This window comes from Amphiura filiformis, chromosome 7 (assembly GCF_039555335.1).
Source record: "Amphiura filiformis chromosome 7, Afil_fr2py, whole genome shotgun sequence".
In the NCBI taxonomy this organism is placed as follows: Eukaryota; Metazoa; Echinodermata; class Ophiuroidea; order Amphilepidida; family Amphiuridae; genus Amphiura; species Amphiura filiformis.
In genome coordinates this window covers 56,093,609-56,120,605 of record NC_092634.1, presented here as the reverse complement: position 1 = coordinate 56,120,605, position 26,997 = coordinate 56,093,609, and the positions used below count along the sequence as shown (strand labels likewise).

At 36.4% G+C, this 26,997-nt stretch overlaps 1 protein-coding gene across 1 annotated transcript in view; it reads left to right on the top strand.

Moving 5' to 3' along the window:
- Positions 1-26,997, top strand: part of LOC140157366 (nuclear receptor subfamily 0 group B member 2-like) — a 193,956-nt gene that overhangs the window by 6,934 nt on the left and 160,025 nt on the right. Inside the window, exon 2 of the mRNA XM_072180536.1 lies at positions 5,992-6,676. Within this exon, the coding sequence (XP_072036637.1) occupies positions 6,019-6,676 (658 nt within the window). The 5' untranslated portion in view covers positions 5,992-6,018. The remainder of the gene's footprint in view (positions 1-5,991; positions 6,677-26,997) is intronic.

Genomic DNA, 26,997 nt, shown 5'->3' with positions numbered 1-26,997 from the left:
ATTTTGCACTATTATGATTGTTTATTGAGGTTAGAGAACTGTGTCATTGGGATGAGGTCATTGTGGTCCATAGTGAGTGTGAAGATGCTCATGTTACATGATTTACATCTCAATTAGAGATAAAGGTACCTTTCTCTGTCATGCCCTAGTTGAATGCTGATCACATAAAAATGATGGCAACCTGTTTTTGCCAAGTCAGGTCTCCTATGAATTGGTCAGAACAAAGATTGAGTATCTTTGGTCAGAAGATGATTTGTTTTTGGTGCCCAATGTTGCATAATTTACAATGTTGCATAATTTACAATGTTGCATAATTTACAATGTTGCAATGTTGCATAATTTACAATGTTGCATAATTTACAATGTTGCATAATTTACAATGTTGCATAATTTACAATGTTGCATAATTTACAATGTTGCATAATTTACAATGTTGCATAATTTACAATGTTGCATAATTTACAATGTTGCATAATTTACAATGTTGCATAATTTACAATGTTGCATAATTTACAATGTTGCATAATTTACAATGTTGCATAATTTACAATGTTGCATAATTTACAATGTTGCATAATTTACAATGTTGCATAATTTACAATGTTGCATAATTTACAATGTTGCATAATTTTTTTAAAATTCAAAGTATTCAAAAAACAAACTTAAAAAAATTAAAAATTTATAAAAGTAGACGTATACCCATCAAAACTTATTATAAAGAATTTTGGTTTTATTCATCATTTTCTAATTTAAAAGGAGCATTAAACAATCAAAATATTGGTTAAAAAGAGCAAGGTTCTTGATTTTCATTTTTAAAATAATTTTCCCTTCCTTGGAATTAGTCCATGAGCAATGACAATAAATGTGCAGGTCCCTATCTCATCTGCAGGACTACTGCACCATGTGACCTTTGCTTATATCAGGGGAAGGTCGCGTACATGTACTGCTTTTTTGTTGCCCAGAAATAGTCAAAATATAAATCAGCCATTGAAATTAGTCCAATTATCCATCTGACTAAATTCCATGATAGTATTTACACACAGTAGCGTATAAACTTTGACCCAGAAGAGCATGTTCCAGGAACCCAGCATCATACCTAGGTCAATTTCAAGGGTATTGTAGTGTGCAAGGTCAGGGTCAGTTACATAATTTTAGGAATTTTGCAAAATCTACCCTACCACAACAAAAGGGTGTATTAACAGTACTGTCTATGGTGTGACTTAAGCGCTCCACAGACTCAGAGTATTGTACGTACAATATTGTATGTAACATATATACGTTATTTAATCTATTGCAATTCTATTTCCAGTAATGTTGAAGTTCTATAACGAATGTTTGATGACGAAAAATCGGTAATATGTTACATACAATATGTAGCAGAAATATATTATCGATTTTTCGCATCAAACATTCGTTAGAACTTAAACATTACTGGAAATAGCATGGCAATAGATTAAATAACGTATATATGTTACATACAATATTTGACGTACAATAAAAAGTCTGAATACTGCTTTAGCCTTCAATATATCTTTTAAACATGCTATAGATCCGGGGGTACTCTCGGTACAAATGACCATACGGGACGTGCCGCAAACATGGGTAGCATTTTCGCCTTCTGGTATATCAATGACCCTTTTTCAAAGCCTATTTTGGTATATGAATGGGTCCTTTTTCAAATTTTTTTCGAAAAACAGCCCATTTTTTCCTTAATCGAGCAAAAAATTTCAAAATTTTGGGGGAAATTTGTAAAAACTAAGACAATTTTGGTTAAATTCGGCCGAAAATTTTGACTTTTGGTATATCAATGGGTCCAAATTTCTTGAAAAATTGGTATATTTATGGGTCCACTTCCAAAATCTCAGCAGCACGTCCCTACCAAAACCAAACTTGAGTACCCCCGGATATAGATATATTCAGATCAGAGAACAGCTAAAACCCAATGACCGCTCCACTCAACCAAAAAAAAAAAAGGCTCTAGGAATCTTGTCTACATATAAACCCCACACCCAAAGTAACTTAAAGCCATGATGTAATCACACCATATTTAGAACAGTAATACACTTTTGTTTTTTTGGGGGGGGGGAGTGGCCTGGTCACTCGGGGATTGCTAATTTGCTATGATCAAAAGGCCTATCAAGTCGTGTAGCTGTCATTTGGGCTGAAATTGAGCTTTTGGCAACTGTCTATACACTGTACATGTCTAAATGGCTCCATGTTCCGTTGTATAAATAGGTCTCGGCCTATAGAATACTATTACTACTACTTGAAGACCCCAAATTCAAACCCTACTACTAGACTAGCCAATGGTACCGGACTATAGTTTTGGCCATTTAAAAATCTCAAAATAAACAATTTGTTAGTTGCACTGTTTTGTGTGGATCCATCTACAGGTTTCACTATGGAACAATGGCCTCAACCCAATAGCATAGTCCAATAACCTCAATCACAATGCAAAATTTAACCTCAAGTTGCAGAGTATGAGTTTTAATACCCGAATTTTCAAAGGTCATTCAATGAATGTACAAATGTATTGGGGTTAAAGAACTGTGCACTAATAGATGAGAATGTTGTGGATCCTAGTATTTGGCTTGGTTTGGTACAGGTAGTACCAGCTGCAGAACCAGCCTTGAACTATAAAGTTTTGGTCTGATGAATTGGTCAAGGTTGTGTTTATTCTCCATTCTAGATCATTAGTTTTGGATAAAAATGGTTAAATTTCTTTGAAAAGTATAGTATGCTAGTCTTGTCTGCAAAATCTGCGACCACTTTCAGGATTTTATTGTGTGATTCAGAACAGCCCTGTGGTAAGGTAGGTACAACTATATATAGGCCTACATGTACATCTCAGGATTTTTCGACAAGATATCTCTGCTGAATTCCGCAAGGTGAGATACAATGTATGATATATTGGTAATTTTTACCGTAGTGAAATGGACTCAATCAAGCACAAAGCTTAGATTAGTGTAAACTGTTCTGTTGATTGTCGGAAATTACCACATTGCAATCATTTGTGATTGTTAAATGCGTAGGATTTATCGTTTGTGCTGAATCAAACATGGGTACGTACATGTAGGTTTTGTGACAGTAATCATTGATTGGTAGAGAAATGTTTTTTTCAAGGGTAGTTTTTCTGGTTGTGCTCAACTTGTTTTATAGGGTAGGTTTTAAGAAGTTTTGTTTATTCTGTCCAAAAAGTGTACATAATTTTTTTTCAAAATGCTTGAAACTTGGTTAGGGCAGGGATGTGAAGAAGGAAGGAGGGGTGTCATCAATCCCTATTGCATGTACATCTAGTAAAATAAGGTAAAGGAGACGATCCTGTATGTATAAACAGTGATCGGAGTGCCCATCTGTCTTTCATTGGCGATTGGGCCAGACTCCTCCAATGTAATGTTGTTATAGGGGGATCGCTACACCTCCTCTACATACAGCGAGTCTGTTACCTTCCCAGCATTTAAGAATGCCGGTAACCATTTAAACACCTGGGTGGAGAGGAGTAATTGAGATAAAGTGCCTTACTCAAGGGCACAACACGATGGCGTCGCCGGGGCTCGAACCTGCAACCGTCCGATTATGAGTCAGTGCCCGTTCCGCTAGGCCACCGTGCTCGCTCATCTAGTACACTACATGTACATGTAGTTATTCTTTTCATAGTTGCCAGAATCATGTTTTGCTTTGTTAGATAGGCCTGCAACATGCATGTGCCATTGGCCATTATCAGTGCTAATAGGTGGGGCTTTAGATGATTATTTTAAGGGTTTTTAAATCACCTAATAATATGTAATATGATTGTTATTTCCTATGAATATATCACCTGTTGCACTAGCAAACTTTATAGTCTACACTGACAGTACTGTGTTAGGGTTAACTTAGGATATGGTAAGGAGCTGTATAGGTGCTTTAATATAAGCTCATATAAAGGGTATCTAAAATGGCAGAGAGTTAAAAATAAGGTGCCAAATTTATGTGTAAATACTGGACTTTTATTTGTGTAGTGGGGGGATTTTTTTTTTAAAACTTTAAAACAAAATAACACATAAAATATAAAGTGAAATAGTAAGAGGTATATTATTTCGATAGGGTGTTGCATTTTAGTGGCATAGATTTCTTTGTCATGGGATTTTTCACTAAAATGGGGAAATATGGGTCAAAAGTGGAACAATTTGTGTGAAGAGCTCAAAAATTGGCAAACTCTAAAATGGTCAAATATGAGGTTAATTTGGTCAAATAACATACAGGCGTTAACATGAGGGGGGGGGGGAGTCTGGGTGGGGTGATTGTTTGGACCATCACCCCTTATCAAAATATTAGGGGGATTCATCCCCATTCACCTCGGTTCGATGTTTATGGTTGCATTGCTAACAATGGCATATAACTTGTCAAAAAACAAGTAACTCGCCCCCAAATTTCACACAAACAGTGTATAGCAAGAAGCACACACAATAGCTACTATTTTTGTAATAAAAAAACGTAGTTTGAGCATTGGAATGGAACATTACTTGACACCCTGTGCCAGACCAAATCTATCCAATTATATAGCATATACCCCATTTTAGGAAGCTTATGACATAAAGGGAAATAGCCAATCGGTCTATCTCATGAAATCTAGCACTACGTTAGATCATCAATTATAAGGAGTCCGCTGTTAAACCTCTCCAGAGGCTTGCGCTTTGTATCCCCAAATAGCCTCCTTCCCAGTGACTTAATTCAGAGACTTCCATTCAACGACCATAGCTCGAAATTTGACCTCAAGTTGTGGAGTATGAGTTTTTGTACCCAACACACTCAAAGGTCATTCTATTACATTTAGAAGCGTATTGGGGTTAAAGAACCATGTACCAACAGATGAGCTTGTTCCAGATCCTAGTGGTACTGACTGGTCATTTGGTGATTCCTTGTGTTACTAAAAGATCCATTGACTTGTGAAAATGCAATGGTGACGGTAGGAAAAGAAGTCGGGGATCATTGTGAGTGTCTGAGAGCGCCTGTTGATTCCAAAATAAGGTAGCAGAATCTTCCCCAGCGGAAAAACACCCAAGGTCAACACGTTCTTGCACTTTTTGGGATCTAAGAACTTAATCCCAGATTTGCGGTGAAAAATGTTATTATAATGAAACAAGTGTCTGTTTCAGTTATATATTGAAGGTGATATTGTAATTATTTTAGATTTTTACACTCATATTTTTCGGTGACAAACAGCGGTGTAGCCAGGGAAAGGGGGTGGAGGTGGTCAAGAGGGGCTATTACCCCTGTGAGAAGTCTGCCCCCCTATGGGATGCTGGCCACCCTGATTATATGTAAGATATTTAGGCCTCTTGTACTTTTTAAGCCCCCTCCCTCTGTTGAAAGTTGCTTTGCTCCCCTCTGAAAAAGTCCTGGCTATGTTACTGGTGATAGAGCACAATTAAGTGTGTGAATTGTGTTTGATGTACAGTGGTGTTATAAAATATACAGACATAATGATAATGTCAATATTGTTTTCAGGGGGAGCAAGGAATGAGGAAGAAACAGCCATCTCAGATGGTTAGACTGATGGCATTTCTTATATCAATTGCTATGTTTGTATGGTTGCCATTGGATACACTATGAGTTGGAATGGTCTGATTCTCAAACGGCACAGTTCATTTAAAACACCTATTCAACATCTAGCTCAAAATGAGTAATAAACTACCGTAAAATTCCGTCTACAAGCATATATATGCCTCTAAACGAGGTTTTTTTGACACAAGAGACAAGAGGCAGACACTCTCAACAAAAACGTTATTTGGAGTTTGAACAACTATATTAATGACAAAGGCGGCTGTACAAACATATATATTTGTAAGACCAATCTATTGCAATGTTTTTGAGAAGGGTATTGGCCTTTCATATCTTTCGTTTAAAAAAACCCTCGTTTAGAGGCATATATGCTTCTAGACGGAATTCTACGGTATGTATACACATAATATTCAATTTTTTGTCTTTTCTTTATTTCACTTTATTTCACAGAACGTTAACTAATAAACAGATTTGGATATGGATCCGCAGGATAGCAAGGAGCCGCCATGTAACTGCCCGGACCGGACAAAAGATGGGAGTATACTCTACAATTTACTAGCGAGTTCACCGGACTCCCCGGACACAGTCCAACACACAACAGAAAGATGTCCCATGGTGCATATGGTGAATAACGTATGGAGAAGATCGTGTCCCACCAACAATAGCGCCACCAATGCCACCGCCAGCTCGTCAACGTCACCTCCGTACCCGCCGTCGTTGGTCATTCTCAGACATGCTGAGGATACGTATCAGCAAGCAGCACAGCTGCTGTTGAAAACCGTGGACTTTGTACGAAATTTACCCGCGATGCAGCGGCTGTGCACACACGACAGAGTCACGCTGCTCCAGCACTGCTGGGCCGAACTATTGGTACTTACCATGACGCAGTACAGATTCGAATTTGAAACCGAAGAACTCACGCTGCTCAGCAGCAGTAGCCATGACGACCAAAATCCGTGCAGCTGTTCCCATGGCAATGCTGAGAGCATGCTGGTTAAATGCTTGGTGGCGCTTCAAGGAATCCCAACGAAATCCGATGTGCATATGATCAATAGTTTCTTTACCAAATGTGATTTGTTACAATTGGAAGATAAGGAATATGCGTACCTTAAGGCCACTATATTATTCAATCCAGGTAAGAAAACAAACAAACAAACAAATAAATAAACAACAAGCTTATGTTCATTTTTGTCTGCTCAACAATGTTGCATTGTTGTCCCATGCGGCAACTATCAGTAAATGATATCGTCATGTAAAGTGATAATTTTGGCATCAATCAAGTTGTTTTTCTCTGATTACCAACTTATCAGATGATGATTTCTTGGAATGTCCTCCTCCCCTGGGATGAAGTGTCACAGGCAAAGTGGCAACCAACATAACCTTTTTCCAATGACATCATTATGTAAACTGATAATTTGGGCATCAATCAAGCTGTATTTTCTCTGATGCCCAACTTATCAGATGATTTCTTGGGCTATCCCCCTCCCCCTGGGGATGAAGTGGCAAACTGGCAACATCATTATATAAACTGATAATTTGGGCATCAATCAAGCTGTATTTTCTCTGATGCCCATTGCCCAACTTGAACTTATCAGTTACATGTTGATTTCTGTCCCTTATCCCTCTGGATAAAACGGCACAGGATCAAGAAGCAACACAGGTCTTTTTCCCATGATATTATGTAATTGATAAGGTGGATATTGGAAAAGAATTACATGTAGCTTGATTTTGAAGATTACTTTGGCGGCTACTAAACCAATTGGGCGCATCATGCAACGCTGATCAGGTACAATTCCTGGGAAAAATATAAACAATAGGCTACCATCAAAACCAACATCAGTCGGCATTGAAGACCAGTGGATGCTGGTCGCAGGCCACCAACCTCCACAATGCAAGTCGTGAGAACTTTGTTAAATTTGTACTTTCTCGAAATAGACTATTTATTTGTGCAGTCCTGAAGAAGTCTGTGTCACACATGATGAAGGCAGCATTTTTAAACCAATTCTTGAACTATTAGTAGGTCAAGGAAAGGGAAACCTTTGAAACTCCTTGTGTTTTTCCAAGGATTTGTGCAGTACTTTGAAATGGAGAATAAGGTCATGGATATTGGGTCAAGTTTATTAAAATAATTAGTAAATATGATGCACAAATGGTACAAATTGACTGTGCCCCTGACATTTTATACTTAAGTAATTTGTATGTGTGGTTTGGATTTATACCATGAGGCATGAAGTACCCCTGGGAATTATCCCAGGACCACTTATAGTGAAAATTTTGAACCATTTTGCGCCTTTTGCGGAAAGATACCAAGACCATTACGCACACACTTCAATTTCGCTTTTGAAATCGAAAAGACAACGTTTGTGAAACAGTTTGTCTCACAGGACTCATTTAAGTATCATGAGTAGGAGCAAAGTAAAGAAAATTATGCGCAGAGATCAGACTTGGGTTTTTTCCGGAAATGATATCCAGCGATTTATGATATGGAAAACATACTTGCGGGATTTGTTGCGGGAATGGGAATTGGTCCACAATTGTATTACCGGAATGACTGTATAATAAAAGAGCACTTGATGATCTCTAAGGTGTTGTTGACTTGATTTGGTGGCGAGATCAAATGTACGGTTGAATATACATTTTGAAATGGGCTGTTCCATTTGAAATCTATACACCCTTTGTGGAAGACATAACGGTCATAACCTTAATCTCCCACACAGGGAGTGTGAATTTCAAATGAGGTTACCTGAATGGGTGATTCCATTTGAAATGCACACTCCCTGTGTGGGAGATTAAGGATGTATATTCCAGAGGGGTGTATGGGTTTCAAAAGGAATAGCCTAAAGTGTACACAGACTTGCTTTAGACTGAACTATAGAGGTGTGTTTACGTTGCAGGTTGGCATGGCCATCTTGTAGGTACATGTTTTCAGTGTCCATCTATTATGTCGAAGGTTTGCTACAGTGCTACTGACGCTATGTATGTTAAAAATAAGATTCACTCACTACATGTCGAAAACAAAATAAGGTTTGCTAGGGTTAGGGTTAGGTTCAGGATTGGTGCTAGGGTAACATGTAAAATTAGGGAAAGGATACATGTATAGAATTATTAATTTTAGAGTTAGATTTTAAGTTGCATTTGCAAGAGCGATTTATAGCTACTCTAGATGACTCGTTAAATTCTTTATGCTTTAAGTGCAAACAGCTCTGCTAAAGCTCTCCTTGAAGAAACCAGGAGAGCATTCTACAGCTCTCTTCTAATCAGTCCCTGTTTGATATGCCTGTCTGCTGTGAATTGTCATGGTTATTTTGTTTTATTTGGACGATTTCTTGTCTCGACATGAGACTCGTCGCAACCTTGATACGTAAACCAGCTACATTGCCCTAGACATGATAAATAGTCAGTAATTAATACAAATTAATAGCACAGTTCGTAGACTTGTAGCCTTGAGAATGTTAGTAACCTTTTGCGTTAACCTTGAAAGGGATAACATTTATTTATCTAGCTCGATTCCTATCGCACGTTACAGTACCAGTTGTGAAGGATTGTCGTCCGTAAATCGTGCAAACTCGCCATTTGTTTCAGAACCATGTGTAGTGTGCAATGTGAGTAAACTTTACACATGAAAGTGGCCAAATATAGCCTGTTTGTTATCGGTCACTCCTTCACATACGCCTATGCAGCTATGTCTTGCTATCGGTCAGTCACTCACTCGCTCTCAACCATAGCAACCTTGCACTTTTGGACTTTGATTGTTTTCAGTTTGCAAACTACCAGTATCTGAACTGTCCTCCGAGCTCTGTACAGTGTGTATTTTTAAATGAATCATATAGGGCCTATTCTTAATTTTCCAACGTGCTCTGTGAAACTTGTACATGTATAAGCTAATAATAATAATGACAACAACAACAACAATAATTTTGTTCTTGTACACCAGAACGTAATTCAAATTTGACATCCTATAAACGAGATTGCTTTTGTACGGAGGTTGTCTGCCTCCCCTATCCCTGAAACACAAGTGTGAAATTTAACAAATCAAACCTGAACGATCAAGTTTTTTTACAAGCATAATTTGCATTTCCCCCTCCAGGCCCATAGCCAGGGGGTGCAGGGTGTGACGTACCCCCCAATTTGCAAAAGTATACAAAAAGTCCAAAAGAGTAAGAATTTGCAAGCGTAGCGAGCCAAAATTTTTTAAGCTTTTTTGGTCAAAAAAGGTCTAAATTTGCAGGGGGAAGAAAGTCCACTTTTCACAGAATTGCCCTACCCCCCTTGGAAAAAAGTCAACCTTTTCAAATCGGCACCCCGCACAAAATATCCTGGCTACGGGCCTGTCCCCCTCAATGAATGAAAGGACTTTCATTTAGGATGTCATCAAACTTCTATGCATGCAGGAGCATAACACATGTACATGTTTGCAAAAATATATGTTTCATAGAAAGGAGATGGAAATTATATTTTTGCTCAAAATCACTCGTATAATTTTCTCAGATAGCTGGCGAATAGACTTTGCCGCATTCATGTATTCATGATATTCAGCAGAGAAATACGAAAGGCAATGAAATAAAAGCAATTTAACATTCTAATGATTTCCATAATTCCATTCAATTTTCTGCTCCGATAAATCATACACTAAAAAATGCAGACCTTAGTCAAATTTACAACCTCCATTAAAATTTTGCAAATGAAAATAATAAATTGCATACTTTACATCTATAAATATTGTAAAATGATTTTGAAAAAATCATATGAAGTAGGAAATTAGGGAAAATTCAGTCCAGACATAGAGTATTTAATAATAGATACTTGTGTGTGCCAGGGTTTGTTGTCCTAGGGTTTTGCCTTGGCAGCTATACAGCTAGAGAGGGAAGAAGCTGCTGTGTACTGAGCCAGATGTACTTGCACTTTGACTGTGTGCGAGTAGAGTCGATGCTAGTCGAACATGAACGTGATGTTGTAAGATAACGCTTGAGGCCAACGTCCTTGAAGTTTTATACGCTCTGATAATTTGATAAGTATTAGGCTTGAACGTCTTTAGACTCCAATGGATTTTGCAATTAGCCATGATTACTCCCAACCCCATGCATTCTCCGTCAACGAGCGTCTACTTTTTTTTCATCTGTCATTCCGTTGCTGGCTTCCTCATGTGGGTTTTATTTGTTTTAATATAAAATAGCATGTAGTGTAGCCATTTTCTTAATTATGCATGCGCTTTGTATCGTAAGCATTAATGTATGGAGTGAAAAAATATGCAATGGAGGTAAAACTTTAATATTAGGAAATAGATTTATGAATGATTTTAAGGTGGTACTTCACCCCCTGATAAATTTTGTGACTAATTTTGCATTTTTCTCAAAAAATAACTACACACTCGGGTAACAAAGGTTATGTATATTATAGGGGCAAGGAATCCAATTACTTCACTGAAATTTCAGTGATTCAAGACAAGTGGTTCATTATATACATGTTAAGAAATGAGGTACATTCTAGTGGTACCTCTTTTCTTATCATAAATAACGTACCGCTTTTCTTGAGTCATTGAAATTCCAGTGTAGTAACTGGATTCCTTGCCCCTATAATATGTAACTTTTGTTACCAGTGTGTTGTTATTTTTTGAGAAAAATGCAAAAATAGTCACAAATTTATAGAGGGGTGTAGTACCACCTTACAGCTATGTTTTATTAGACACTGTAATTTATGTGTGAGCATGTGTGGATTATCGGTGATTATTAACTACATTGAAGTTGAACTAATAATGACAGTGAACATGCATGAATGCATGCAGATTTATAATTATTAATTAATGAAATGGATTTGTGATTTTATGATGTGAATATAAGTACTCAAGCAGGCTGTTCCAATTGAAATCCATACACCCCCTATTAAAGGCATGACCTTAATCTCCCACACAGGGAGTGTAGACTTCAAATGGAGTCACCCATTCAGGTAACCACATTTGAAATTCACACTCCCTGTTTGGAAGATTAAGGGTTTGTCTTCCATAGGGGGGTGTGTGGATTTTATCTGGAATTGCCCAATATAGATAGTGATTCTAATATCATCTTGCTGAAAGGCATTCACTCAATCTCTTAATTGGTAAAGCTCAGGGGGAGGGAGGGAGGTAAATAATCAACTTTGGGTTAAGTACTAGGGATGCGCCTCACAGAATCTGAAAATTTACACATGTACCAATTTTCCAAGCAAATTGGACCCACTTTTATACCCGAGGCTCATTAGAGGATATTTTTTTCCGACCAATATTGACATAGAAAAGGGGGGACATTGTTATCGCGAAGTCTGAATCTTTGGCTTTCGAAAAGTTGCAGGAGATTGCTCAGACTTACATTTTAAGTGAGGGTTTGTTGTTATGGACACATTAAGGTGGTACTACACCCCTGGCAAATTTTGTGCCTATTTTTGCATATTTCTCAAAAATTAAAGCGCATTGGGGACAACTTGACAAGTAAGATATGTATATTATAGGGGCAAGGACTACAACTACTGCACTGAAAATTTTATTTCAGCACAGACAACAGTTGTGGGGTTACAGTCAAAAATGAGGGAAAACCAATATTTGATCAATAAATCAATAACTACTTGTCTTGAGTCACTGAAATTTCAGTGTAGTAGCTGGATTCCTTGCCCCTATAATATACATAACTTTTGTTACCAGTGTTTTATTAGTTTTTGAGAAAAATGCAAAAATAGTCACAAATTTATCAAGGGGTGTAGTACCACCTTAAGGGCACTAAATTGAATACTAACATTGGGTTTTGTGACTTGTGTGAGTTGTGTCTGTGGATGATTTTTAAAACATCTGCAAATTTCAACATTTTGAATCAGATTGTACTTGTTTTGAATTCTTTTATCTTGTTTGTTTATTGTCTGTTTATCTTGTTTACTTTATTTTTTGTCAATGTGCATCTGATTCTGTTCTTATTTACCTTGACCCATTAAATGTCTATCTCCTAAAAAGTAGGTTTGTTTTTACTGTCCATGCATGAGCGTAATATTTTCTTGTGATGAAATTTCTAAGTATAGATCTCCGGAAAGCATTGAAGGTACGATACAAAAAATGTATGCTGCAGTTTTTGTCTCTCTCTCTCAGAAGATATATAGTTATATGGTCTGTATCGTAGGAAAAATACTATGGTCTGTTTAATTTGTCTCGTGCCATATCTCCAACACGACGATGGGACGTGATGACCGGACCATGCCACTGTATTCTGTACATGAAACCAATCCCCATGACAACGGACAGTAAATCATAACCGGCCAACCGGGCCCGGGATAATGACCCCGCTATGACCACTATACATTTGCTGCACGTATAGATAGTCGGGATTATCATATATATCCCCACGTCGAAAGGACTGTATATGATTGACCCAACCATGACTGCCATATTTTTATATTATGTAATAAAAAAAAAATGAGAAAAAAACCCACCAGGACTGTCCCTTGGTCACAACAATGGGGAATATCAATGAGAACGGAAAACACATAATTCCCAGTAGTGCGTCCTGCGTCCGGTGCCTGCGATAAGTGCCATTACTGGCAGTCACCGTCCGTGATTATATAAATAGACTGAGTGGACATGAATCGCAATCATCCCGACCCTAAAGACACAGTCCTGTAACCTCAATATGATTATGCAACCAGAGAATAACCTCTGGATGTTTTGGTTAATGAGCTGTGGTACATGTACTAGGGTGGAGGCTGTTGTGGCTCATCGTGTCATATCGGGTTCCTGGATAGGATGTATCATCCATTGTCTTGTCCTCATCGTTCTCGGGTAGCTCACTCGCTTGGACATTAGCCTCGTCTGTGCGAATTGGTTATTCCAGTTGAAATCCATATTCCCCCTATGGAAGACATGACCTTAATCTTGCACACAGGGAGTGTGAATTTAAAATGGGGCTACCTGATGAATGGGTGACGCCATTTTAAATTTACATGTACACCCCTGTGTGGAAGATTAAGGTCATGTCTTCCACAGGGGTGTGTGGATTTAAACTGAATAGCTCTACATTGGGTGGTGTAAGCAGGCAGTATGTGCAGAAAAATGATGCGGGCAAGATTTAAACGACTGGGGATAATGCTAGCCATGGGCGTTAACCCAGACCGGGCAGCGATTTTGTGTGCATGTAGGTTTGGATCATTGCGCAATCCGATCACGTGGGATGTTTGGGCAAGCAGCTGTTTGTGCTGTTAGATTTTGTTGGATTGGAGTTAGGTAGGGTTAACAACTCTCAATGTTATCCCAGTTTAAGGGAAAGAGTGCCCTAATAGGCTGAATTTGTGCTGATTCAGCATAAATTTACATTTTTCTGTCACTATTTGACCTGAAAATATTTTGCCAAAGGGTTTGGGTGAAACGTATCCCCTGGTCACATCTCTGTTGCCTTTGATGAAGAGTTGAATGATTGGAAAAATTATTTCAAATTTTTGAAAATATACAATTTTGCTGGAAAACAAATTACATGTAAGAAGAAGTTTTCAGCAAAATCATTCTGACCATGTCCACCCTAATCATACTCCCTTAATGCTAACCCCTAATCTAAGCCCTAACCTGAAACCCTAGTTATAAAACCTTGCTAACCCTCTTAAATCTTTAATTTAATCTGTACTGTTTATAAGATGATCACAAAGTCTGAGCACTCGCATAAACATGAAAAAATCTTCACTACATGATTTTATAAGCGTGAAATAAGTTTTATAATTATAAAATCAAACTTGTGTCTGTCAAGGTGAGCTAATAAAAAGTAATAATAGAGGATCTTAGAATGTTTGATGAATCGTCGTGGCAACAGTAATAGCAATGGAGTTTAAATATAGCACTTGGCTGGAGTGATGCTAAGTACTGTGGCTTTTTTTCTTACGGCGGCGATTTTCTGGAACAAGTACGGTAGGTTTGAGAGCCTTATTATGTGGCTTCAGGCAAGGCCAGCTCTATAGTCGACTCAAGATGATGGTACGAGAATTACCGGCCATTGTGCATTGGTGTTGCATTATGTTGCATAATTTAGATAAGTGATATATTTCTTATTTCATGATGTAGTAGAAAGAGTTCAGATTTGGCATACCAATATATTGAATGTGATTTGGAGTATGTTTAATTCATTTGGGAATAGAAAAGATAGTAAGATACCGGAATATACTCTATTAGTCGCCACCCTTTATTGAACGCCCCCACCATTATTTTTTAAACCAAAATGTTTAAAAAATACTGAAACTTCCATCTTGTGTGAGGGATGAAATCAAAACTCGACCAGCGGTTGACTGCCATTTCCGCCCGGTTCTGCCTGGTTTCCAAGTTATGTTTAGAAAGTAAGCTTACTATGGATATGTAGTTCTCAGGAGGATAATGAAGTCAACATCTAAAGGTGCACAAACTGCACATTTTTCTTGGGCAAAGTTTCTTGGCCTGCCTGGCAAATTTGATTGCTCTCCTGTCCTAGGTCTCTTCCCCATTTACTTTAATTAGATAACCTCCAACACCAACCTTCATAGTTCATTTTTTCAATCAAAATTTTACTCCTCCCCTAATGATGACAAATGAAAATTGAAGTATTATTATCAATATCATAACTACACCTTTATCATCGCACTATTCCTTTTTAAAGGAATTTTTCTATTGGCCAATATTTGGTTAGCTTGATGGCGAAGTAAAGATCAGATATGGGAAAATCTTGAAATGCAGATAGCATCTTAATAAGTCAAGATGGGTTTTATAAGATTTATAAGGCAATGACCCTTCTCTCAAACTAAAACCAGCATTACTCTCATCCAAAATGCATCAACTAGTTAAGATTTCATTGACTCAGTTATGCCGCCAACATAATTAATTTAATTGAACATAAAGATTCATTATTATTTTAAGGGGTGTGAGTGTTCAGTTTATAAGCTGATTTCAGCCTATTTATTGCCAAAATTTAAGCATTTTCTATTATTTTCATCCCATATTTGGGATTTTTACCCTGATGTTATACTGTTTTTCATCTTTTTGGGCGAGAAACCTTTATCTTGACAATTCATTTGCTCGCCCTATTCCTTTTAAAGGAATTTTATTTAGTAATCTTCCTCTTTTATTGTCTGAGGCCTCTCACACCCCTGTTAATTATTGTCTGAAATTTCAATCATAAGTTTGCAATGTGATCTGTTGTGCAAACTGTAAGTGTATTCTTGATTCCGTTTAAAACTGGATGTTTTAGTTTGTGTACATTCTGAAGTATGGTATTACTTTTATTCAAACATGTTGTGATATATACACCACAATGTAATACTAATACTGTACTACATGTAGTATTAAGGTGGTATTGGATGCATTTTCTGGAAACTAGAAAATGGTCTGAGCATGTTTTAAACAGGTTAATAGAGTAGGGCAAAGCACACTCACCAACATACCTTTTGTTTGAAGCAAATCGGACATACGGTTTTCATAATATTTCAATAGATATTTTCTTTGTATCTGATTGTTTTTATCAATAATCAATGTAGTTAATGAGCTAAAATGACTGCAAAGGCTCATGATATGTAATTTTTGCCAATATTTTGCTAAAAATCCATGCATAAATGTTCAGGGTACTTTTATTTTACATACTTTTGAGCTGAAACTTGGTCAAATGTTTTAATATGCCTAATGTATTATTAGGAAGCGCTTCCTCTAATTTGCATATTAGAAACAATTTGACCAAGTTTGCATAAGGGCAAAAGTGTGCAAATATGCAAAAAATATTCTGAACATTTATGCATGGATTTTTAGCAAAATATTGGCAAAAATTATATGTTAATGAGCTTTTCCAGTCATTTAAGCTCATTAACTTTATTGATTATTGATAAAAACAAATAGGATACAAAGAAAATATAAATTGATATATTTTGAAAACCGTATGTCCATTGGCTTCAAACAAAAGCATGTTGGTGAGTGTGCTTTGCTCTACTCAATTAATCTGTTTAAAACATGTTTAGAGCACTTTCATAATGCCTCCAATACCACCTTAAAGTAAGCAAGATAAGAGCTTATCGCTAAGCTTTGTTTTCAGCTCAGCTCAAAATGACTCTACTTTTGCTTCAAACTGAAATTTTACTCTTCAAGCCCCCTGAAAATCCATCAACTTTTGTTGTTTGGTTCATAATGGTTAATCGTTTTGACTCAAGCATGAAACGTTAATACAACCTTACAATACAAAATGATTTTTCCCGAGGCTTGTTTTTTTGTTTTCCTTTCAAACTTGCTGGAGGCTTCACACTGTTGTTGATTCAGGTCTGATCAGGAAATCAAAAGAAAACACGAGGCTGTTGGAAAGAAAACACAGGGCTGTTTGATAGAAAATAAAACCCTGTTCTTGAAAAGAAAATCATCAGAAAGAGAAAGCTGGAAGATAGAGGCTTGAAGAGAAGAAATAGTCTTCAAGATAAAGTGTAATTAAGACGAAGGTTGGGTTCTATATCAATATTGGACATGTTTTATTCATAAAAATTGGGTGGGAAAATGAAGGCAAATTGAAGTGATGTAATTTAATATTTGCAATTATTGGGGCATTGCTCTTTGATTTCATGAGGATCTTAATTATGATCAACCTTCACTGCACAGTTATCTTAATCCTATTATACTTGTACATTTCAAGAGTGAACTTTGACTGCTGGGTATAAAACTCATATTCAACAATGTGAGGTTAACTTAGTGAGATATGATTGAATGCAGGTTATACTATGCAGTTAGGAATGAGGCCGTTTTGGCTCATAAGTGCTTTGGTAGCATCATGCAAGCAGAAGTAAGTTTCATTGTTTTCGTAAGAAAATTCAAATCAATTGCAAGAAAATAACAAGACATTGCAAATTCACTCACTATTTTGCCCTAAAAATCAATCTTTTTGTAAGCCAGTGGCATACATTATGATGGGTATAACAGGAGCATAGCGTATTGCTTGGAAACATTATTGAAAATGAGAATTACGGTACATTGAAATAAGTGACAAAAAATTCACTTCATGACAAATTCCTGGCATGTTAGAAAGTAGAAACTTAAAAAAAAAATTATTATGCTCCACACATTGTTCCTGCTTTTAGGATGGCTTGCAAAATTTTGGTAGTTTAAGGGATCTAAAATGAGCGTTTATTGCGTTTCGACAGTATTTTTTGTGCGACATGAGAGCACCTCAGACCTATCGAATTGCATTCTGAATCTGAAGCATGTCTTTCTGATATCAAATAATTTTCATTTTTGAAAATCACAATATAATACAAATTTTATGACAAATTATAAAATTTGATATTTTTCAAATTTTGATATATAACAGTCCTCGAAGTGAATTATATAAATCTAATGATATATTCTTAAAGTGTATGTAGCAGGGAGGAAAAGCCGACGGTCAATTGAAAATTTTGACCTTTCATGTTGAAGATATGGATTTTTTCCCCAAAAAGACCTTTTTTTTTTTGGTGTTTTGGGAAAAAAATCCATATCTTCAATACGAAAGGTCAAAATTTTCAATTGATCATCGGCATTTCATCCCACCTACATACACTTTAAGTATAAATCATCAGATTTATAAAGTTCACTTCAAGTACTGTTAAATATCAAAAATATCAATTTTAATGATTTGCCATAAAATGTGTATTAAATTGCAAATTTCAAAAATCAAAATTATTTGATATCAGAATGACATTCTTCGTATTCAGAATGCAATTCGATATGTCTGATGTGCTCTAATGTCCCAAAAATAAATACCGCCCAAACGTTCATACCCCAGCCCTTAACATAACAATTTTATACTAAACAGTGAATCGTCCCATGAATCGTTCATGGTGGATATTAGTTGTTTAAAAATAGCTTATTTATTTTACGTAATTTGCTGTTAATTGTGTAAAATACTTCACAAATCATAACAATAATGTTGATTTCAAGACCGTAAATATGAGACGTGATCAAACATCGTAAAATGGGTCATTCGTCACGGAAAATCAAGACTCATTTTCATTTTTTTATGCATTTCACATTTGTGTACATTTATTAGTTTTACAATAATGCTAAAATAAAATGTCGTCAAAGTAGGTTACGTTTCCTTAGAAACAAATTATTTCGACATTGCTGAAAACAATTAATGTACCGGTATAGAGAATTTGTCCTCTATTTTTCAGTCATAACTCAAAAACTTTTTTTGATATACTGTAAAAGTGGAAACTTTTGTGGTACAATAATTTTCATGCTTCAATGCAACAAATTTTTGGTATCAATAAAATATTTGAAGTCAAAATATTTGTCATCAACAAATATTTGTTCCAAAATAAAAATCACTTTTATCAGATTGAATAATGAACTAGAGCTAATTTGCGCATACACATATACGCGACCTTAGCAATAGCTAATTAACTAGGCCTATGGCTAATTAGCCCAGCTATCTAGCATGCATGCATGTATTAAGGCATATAAACAGCCAGCAGTAGTATAATATGCTGATTTTACTGAGAGGTCTTTTTGCAATGCACTGTAATTTGAAATTGACCATAGGGACAATGGGAGCAAGGTTAATTTGTTAGCTCACCTATAGCATATGTGAGTTCAAAAGGTCCAGCAGTTTGGTGTAATTCATTGGAATATACATGTATAACTAGAACAAAAGTTTGTAGTATCATATAATTAGGCCAAGTAAAATAAAAAACATGTTTCAAGTCCGGGTTTTTATAAAAAAGGAGGAAGAAAGGGCTTTTTATTTTATATTTTCATGGCAAAATCGGTGTGAATACCCATAATTTGAGCTGTTTTAGCATACACAATAATGCCTGGAAAAAGGAGGAGGCCTCTTTTTATTTTTTTTTTTTTTTGATAGGCCTCCTTTAACTATCATAAAACCTTCCAAAAGTGTTTCTTGTATATTAGCAAGGCTATAGAAATATTTCTGCTTCCTAGATATATTTTTTGAAAAGTTATATAAACTGAATAAATATATAATTGAAGAAACCTCAAAAAAGGAAGTGGGAGGGTACATGAAACATGTTTATTTTTTATTTGGCCTTATAATTATTAATTATATTACATAATTATTTTCCATAGTTGTGAAATCATTTTGTTAACCAAAAAATTATTCAATATTCATGTAAATATTTCTGTGCAACTTTGGTCATGCGCTATTAGAGTGTGACTTCCTAAGGTATTTTTCTTCATACCGGAAGTAATATCTGCATGACCTTTGACCCCAATGACCTTGGACCCCAATGGATGAATACAATGTGTAATGTTATCATGCTATATTATAATTTGTGGAATGACTTAGCATTTTTAGTAACAGAACAGAAAATCACATCAGCCATAATGATCTTCAGTATTGACCTTTGACCTCAAGGCTAATGCATGTGTCAAGTGACATCATCTTGCTGTGTCATTCGTGTAAGGAGTAGCAGTTTTAGTAAAAATAACAGGAAATAACATTTTCGCCATAATGACCTTTCCATAACCTTTGACCTTGAGTTGGTCACGTGACATTTGTGCCACCAGCTATTGGTCCTGATGACCAAGTAACATTGTTGTACCATATATATTTGTGACAGCAGCAGCATTTTAGGGTATTTGGTCATATACCGGAAGTATCCCCTTAATGACCTTTGACCCCAATTCTGGACAATAACTTTTAGACACTGGGTATAGCTGATGCATGTACCCAAGTGCCATCATCGTGCTGTATAATTTGTGACAGAAGTAGCATTTTTAGTGAAATCACGTTTTTGGCCATTGACAGGAAGTGGATGACCTTTGACCTGAAGTTGATCATGTTTCATTTGTCCCCCCACCTAATGGTCCTAATGACCAACTATGGTCAACATGGCTCAAAGCATATGGCTACGGTGGCTCATTATAAGATTGACAGAAAGAAAGAAAGAAAGAAAGAAAGAAAGAAACAAAGAACTTGACAGAAACAGACCTTAGCAATTTTGCAAATTGCTAAGGAATGAAATTATTCCACATCAAATATGACAAAGAAGTCTGAACCAGGCTTTATGATAGAACCTTGCTTTTAATCTTTAAAATTGTTTTCCAATATTTAATGGATTTTCAGAGAATTGCATAAAACATTTTCGTTGCTTTTCTAATCTTTTAAAATAAAAAAATGTAGTCTGAATCTTTGACAAAGTGCAAATGTGAAAATCTTTGTATTCTGAATATAATTTCCTATTATCGTATATACGTGCTAAATCAAGCATTGACGAGTGTGTGTTTGTTGAATATTGATACATTTAATCAGCATTTATAGTGCCATTAGTTATCAAAAGGTTACAGGATTTGCAGTTGAAAAATTGGGCTATTCCTGTTGAAATCCTTAAATTAAGGTAATGCCTTCCACAGGGGGAATGTGAATTTCAACTGGAATGGCCTAATCTAACTTTACAGTTGAAAAATTGGGCTATTCCAGTTGAATTCCATACACCCACTGTGGAAGACATTACCTTAATCTCCCACACAGGGGGTGTAGATTTCAAATGGAGTCACATATTCAGGGAACCCCATTTGAAATTCACACTCCCTGTGTGGAAGATTAAGGTAATGCCTTCCATAGGGGTGGGTGGATTTCAATTGGAATGGCCTAATCTAACTTGCAGTGTGCGGATGAAAGTCACAAGTAATCATTCTTCCGATTTAGTAAAATCGTCTGTAAAGGGGGACCCCGAAAATGTTTTCGCGATGAATTTTTTTTGCATCAGGCCCCCCCTTACAAGTGTTTGTGAACGCGGTCCCTAAGTGAATAGAGGGAAAGAGGGATTGATGGAGGGTGGGAGAGGGAGAACATGATAGAGATCAATAGAGAGGGAGGGAGGGAGAAAGAGGGAGGAGGAGGAGGGGTAGAGAGAGATGAATGGAAAGATACAGAGATAGATATAGAGGTATGGAGGGAGGAAGAGCACCCCCACACTATAATTGTACTAAGGGAGTGAGACCAGGCATCAGACAGCATGAGAGGTATATTTATTCCTCAAAATACAGGAATGAACCGTGGTGGTTCTTCCCTGGTTTATTTTTTACACTTTTGAATATTGGGATTTAGGGTTAGGGTTAGGTCAGGAGTTAGAGTTAGGGTTTAAATAACCAGAAACAACTAGAAACAAGCCTGGGGAAATTCGCTAGAATCTTCAGAGTGTCTTACACTATTACAACATATTCGCTCCTATACTTTTGCATTGGGAAGAACTTTGTGCAAAATGGTCGATTATACAGTTCAGTATGAGAGTGAAGAGAAAATAATGCAAGGTCACAGGAGAGAAAGGGCAAAGAGAATAGGAAAAGAGTGGGGAGTAAGTGGGATGAAGAAAGCAAAATGGATCTATAAAGACTAGTAAAGTGATGGAATGGTAATATAACAGGGAATCAGGCTTGATTACATGCATGGGTGAACCACCCACGTCTGTCTTGGCAGCCCTTGCACTCTCGCGTCTTACGACCCGACTCGTTGAATCATCAAAAATAACCTCAGCCAGACGGACATGTGACTTGGGATGAACTGTGTGTTATTAGAACATTGTACTTTAGGTATCTGGCAAAATATTAAATGAGGGGTTATTTTTGTCAAAACAAATGGTACAAATTTGACATTTTTGTCTGAACAATAATTTAGGTTTTGTCACACTAATTTTTTCCTGCTTTGAAGATGTACATGTATGTACTTTGCATGTCTCTAGATTTGTGACATATATTTTTGCAAGAAATAATTTTGGATGAAGGAGGACTGATTTGTAAGTGCAGTACATGGACAAGAAAGGAGTTCTCCACATTTTGGTGTATTTGCAGCATGTAGGGCGTTGGTGCTGGTGCTACACTAATTCTGAGGACTCCAACAATATATAACAGCACACCGACACACTGCGGACCTTATGCTTAAGGAGGACCTAAACACGCATCCTCGCACGGAAACCTAATTAAACAGCTTAAAATGAGGTCTTATACCCTACTACCCCTAGATAGCTTATGTCCTCACAGTGTTAACCGTTTTAACACTTAGGACATTTGGACTATTTTGTAATTTTTCAGGTCCTCGGAAATATTAGTAAGGCAAGTAGGTGTGTGCATGCTTGTGTTTATTTTTAAAGTTGCTAGCATCATAATGGCATGGGGGCAAGTGCCCCAATCACTCAAAATTAGGCAAACTCCTTCAAAAAATGTAAAAATGCCCCCCCCCCCATCAGATAGCTCATGCTATGTATGCCACTATTTGGTTTATCAAATCTTGTTTGCATATTTTACTGTCTTTTTAGGTTTTTAGCAGAAATTTATTATAAGACTAATCAAGAAAAAACCCATTTGAAACAACAATAAGATCAATGTGGTATTCTACAGGCAATTTGGGTGCACACTTAATAATATTCACATAATGTTCACATCATTAATAAAAATCCCTTTAAAAAGGGATGTGCTGGGCCAAGTTGCTCGCACTGAGTAATATATTTCTTATCATTAAAAAACACACCATAACTTAAAATAGCGTTTTGAGGAGCACCTGATATATTAATAGAGGAAGCTTGGTAATGTAAAGTATAGTTTCAATCATTTAACGATACTTCATCTTCAATCATGTGTGGGTGTTTGTATTAAGTGTATATTACGAAACAATTTGCGCAAGGTACATTTTACTTTGCACAGCCTGTATTAGAGCCGCTTAAAATTAATGTTTTGGTTCTCGTCCGGAGGATTTTCATGAATTGATGAGCATTGTTTAGTTTTCAGTCTTTTACAAACGGAGGAGGTCCTTTTATTAAATGTGAGATTCTGAGGGATAAGCATTACAAAAAGTTATCCAAAAGGTTGTTCTCTAATCAACTTATTTATCTGTATAAAGTTTTCCTGAAAAATCCCAGAAATTGAGGTTGGAGGCAGTGGTGTAGCCAAGACTTTTTCAGAGGGGGGGGCAAATTTCCAGGTGGGCAAACTTTGACAAAAATGGGCTAAAATTACAAAGAAAAGCCTCTCACAAGGGGGGGGGGGGGGGCAAGACTTCTCAATGTTGGTAGGCATTATTAAGTAGAAAATAAGATTTTAAAAGGGAAATAAAATACAATTTTCAGGAGCAACAAACAATTAAGTTATGTAATATGGCCTGATTTTAATGCCCTGGCAGTATAATAATGCTTGGCTAAAATAATATGTAAGGATTACATTTTACAATAATACATTTTATGTTTTGATTAAATTATTTTTAGCTGGAAGTGTTTAGTCTGATTGCGAATAGATGGCAGATATGAGTTTGATATTTTTTTACAAGGTCATCTTCTTCACGCTTATAAATAATATGCGAGAAAATTTATAATATTTTGTCTACAATTTCTAGTGTTTGTCATATTTAGACTAAACACAAATTGTTTTCTCAGGTATATATATAGGTACAAAAACTTTCACTGTTTGCAGGCAGCAATTTTGCTGAAAATTAAAATCACCCCCACCCCCCAAAAAATATTTCTGGTAAAACAATAGTATTTTTTGATGATGAGTGGTTAATGAGGATTTTGAATGTTGTTTTATTTATAAGAAAAAGTGAGAGCGCAGTGAAATTGTTTCTATTGATGCCATCGTTTTTGTCGTGACAGTGTTTTTGTTTAATTTTACATAACTTCTTGCAACAAGACAAGCAGGGACATTATTTATTGCTTCTCTGTGTTGACATTTGCAAAAATTAATCCTCATTTGTCAAAATGTGATTTCAAATAGAAACATTTGCTTTTCCTTTTAAACGGGCAATGACTTCTAAAGCTATACGTTCCAAAGTTATCCTCGGCCCTTATTACTGTAAAAGGGCATATCTTATATTTATTTCACTAGCATGTTACTTCCTTTTGACGTATCTCTTTTTTGTTAACTTTTTTCAATGATGCTCGAAGGGTAAAAGGTAGGATCATTCACAGTTAATTTGAAAAATAAATTTGGAAAAAAATTACGAAAAAATTACAGTTTGTTATCCTTCATATGCAAACCATTAACTAATGTTCACCTCTTCATCTATCACATATAATATAGATGCATTGGTTTTCTACAAAATGTATGCATTTATAATATGTGATAGATGAAGAGGTAAACATTAAGTTAATGGGTTTGCCTATTAGGATAACAAACCGTAATGTTTTCGTAATTTTTCTAAAATAGGTCCAGTGGTTATCCAATGTCGCCGAAAACTTTTGATTTTTTTTACCGATATCCTATCCAATACCGATATCGAAAATATTGGGCCGATACGATATCCGATACGATTATCGGTTGAGCCCTAGTGAAAGGGTGTAACTTGTACAGACAAGATACTTTACTTACTTTTGCCAAAGTATGTGCCAAAAATGGACCACAATGGCCTCATCCCAATGGCATAGTTCAATAACCTCAATTAAACAATCAGTGCAACCTCAAATTGCAGAGTATGAGTTTTGTCCTCAAATTGTCAAAGGTCATTCAACATATTCAATGAATGTACAAATGTATTGGAGTTTAAATGGTGCCCTGATACATGAGCATGTTGTGGATCCCAGTGTATGTGCCAATATATGTAGAGAGGACAGTAAAATATTTTTAATCCGCTTTATTATTCGATTTCAAGATTTTGAGCACAAAATAACAATTTTTTGCATGTCATAAATTTCGTGCTAGCTTGGAAATGTGCGAAAAGTACATGAATTAATCTTGCGTTAAACCTTCCAACTTTTACATTACCGTTCCTGAGGTGACCGGATTCATTCATATCAATTTCATGGTACAGAGACAAAATAAGATAAAAATACATGAAAGTTTGTTTTGATAACACAATCTATTGTTATATATGTGTAAATTTTTTCCTTGAAAAACAGGAAATGAAACTTGCAAGATTTTTTCCTCCGATATGAAAATCGGTCGTCTCGGATTTCATCTCGTAATCATCCATATATGCATAGTGCTTCTCAAGGAGGTTACGTAGATATATCGTCCATTTGCGAATCAAGATACAAATCTTCAAGCAAGCGTGGTATTACAGCACGTGGACGCGTTACACAACAACTCACGAATGGCACTAAGTGTCACGGCCGGCCAGCAGATGTTAGTTTTTCAGCGGGGTCATTATGTACATATCATTATCAATTCTAGGGTGAAGAATCGTTTGTCACTAGATCAGTTATAAATAATCTTGAGATGTTTCGCCTAAGTATTGGACATGGCATAAGCATGTTTGTACTTGATTTTAAAACATACTGATTTTAAAAAGTACTTGATAGTTGTCAGATTTTTGGAGTATCACTATTAGTATTTTGCAGTCAGCATCTGCACGAATTAAAGCTTTAAGCTTGGTTCATAGTCCAATTCCTGTACGTGAATTTTCCGCGCGAAAAATTCGCCAAGGTCTTATCGCACGATAAAATTGATTCATACTCAAATGTACTTCTCGCGATAAAACATATATCGCAAGGTTAGTGTTGCTGTTTCGTTGTTGGTGTTGCTGATCGTTGTGTTTGATGATGATTTTAGTGATTGCCAGGTACATGTACATCGTGTATTGTTGTATTTTTTTTGGGTTTTCAATATGCTTCAAAAGTGTTTAATAATAATTAAAGAGGCGGGCAATGTCATGTCATGAATGCGGCCAATATAAATAAAAATCATGTTTGAGTATTAAAGATATTTTATGTATCTTATCATCTCATCATGACATAAGGTTTTGTAGGCCTCAAATTAATGATGTCTGTGTGTAAAGGCCTAAATCGTGATCATAATGTAGGCTGTTTGTGTCTATGAGGAAGGAGTTGTTTGTTGGGGTGGGTGTGATTGTGCGTAGGCCTAACCTTCGTTCGTGCATGTGTATGGGGCTGGTAATTGGAAGGTCATAATTGGCATGCGTACGTAGCTTTTATTTAAAGCAACAAGTTTTTTTTTATGCGGGAAAGGTTGTTTATGTTAAATTTTGTTTCCTCTTCGGGCCTCTGTGCACAAGAAGAAAATGGCTCCTGCAATGAGGAGTAGGCTTTTAGCTCCAGCATCCCAAAACATAAACAAAGCAATACTTTTGATTATTATAAGACTTGGACAACGTCGAAGACAAAGAAGAAGTCACTATGTGAGGCCTTTCATTTGACAGCGCCAAGAGGATGGAGAATTCCATTATATGGTTTCGCGGCAAAGAGCATATAACCAGGACCTATCTTTTAAGACGTCGTACAGGATGAGTCCAACCCGTTTTGATATGCTAGTGAGGAAGGTTTTAGCGATTTTCTTCAGTAGAATACAGCTTTCTGTGAAGGGGTCAATGCCGTGACCTTTCCGGCAAAGCAGCCAATCAGCAACTTTTTTCGCGCGCGAAATTTCGCTCGAGTTGAACAAAATCCAACTTTTTTTACCGCGGAGATCGCAAAATTCCGCCTGAAGGTTTATCGCGGCGAAAAATTTACGTAGGCCTAAGTCATGTAAGTGAAGTGGACTCATTATGAACTGAGGATTACACAGTGGTTTAACAGAGGAGCTGTATA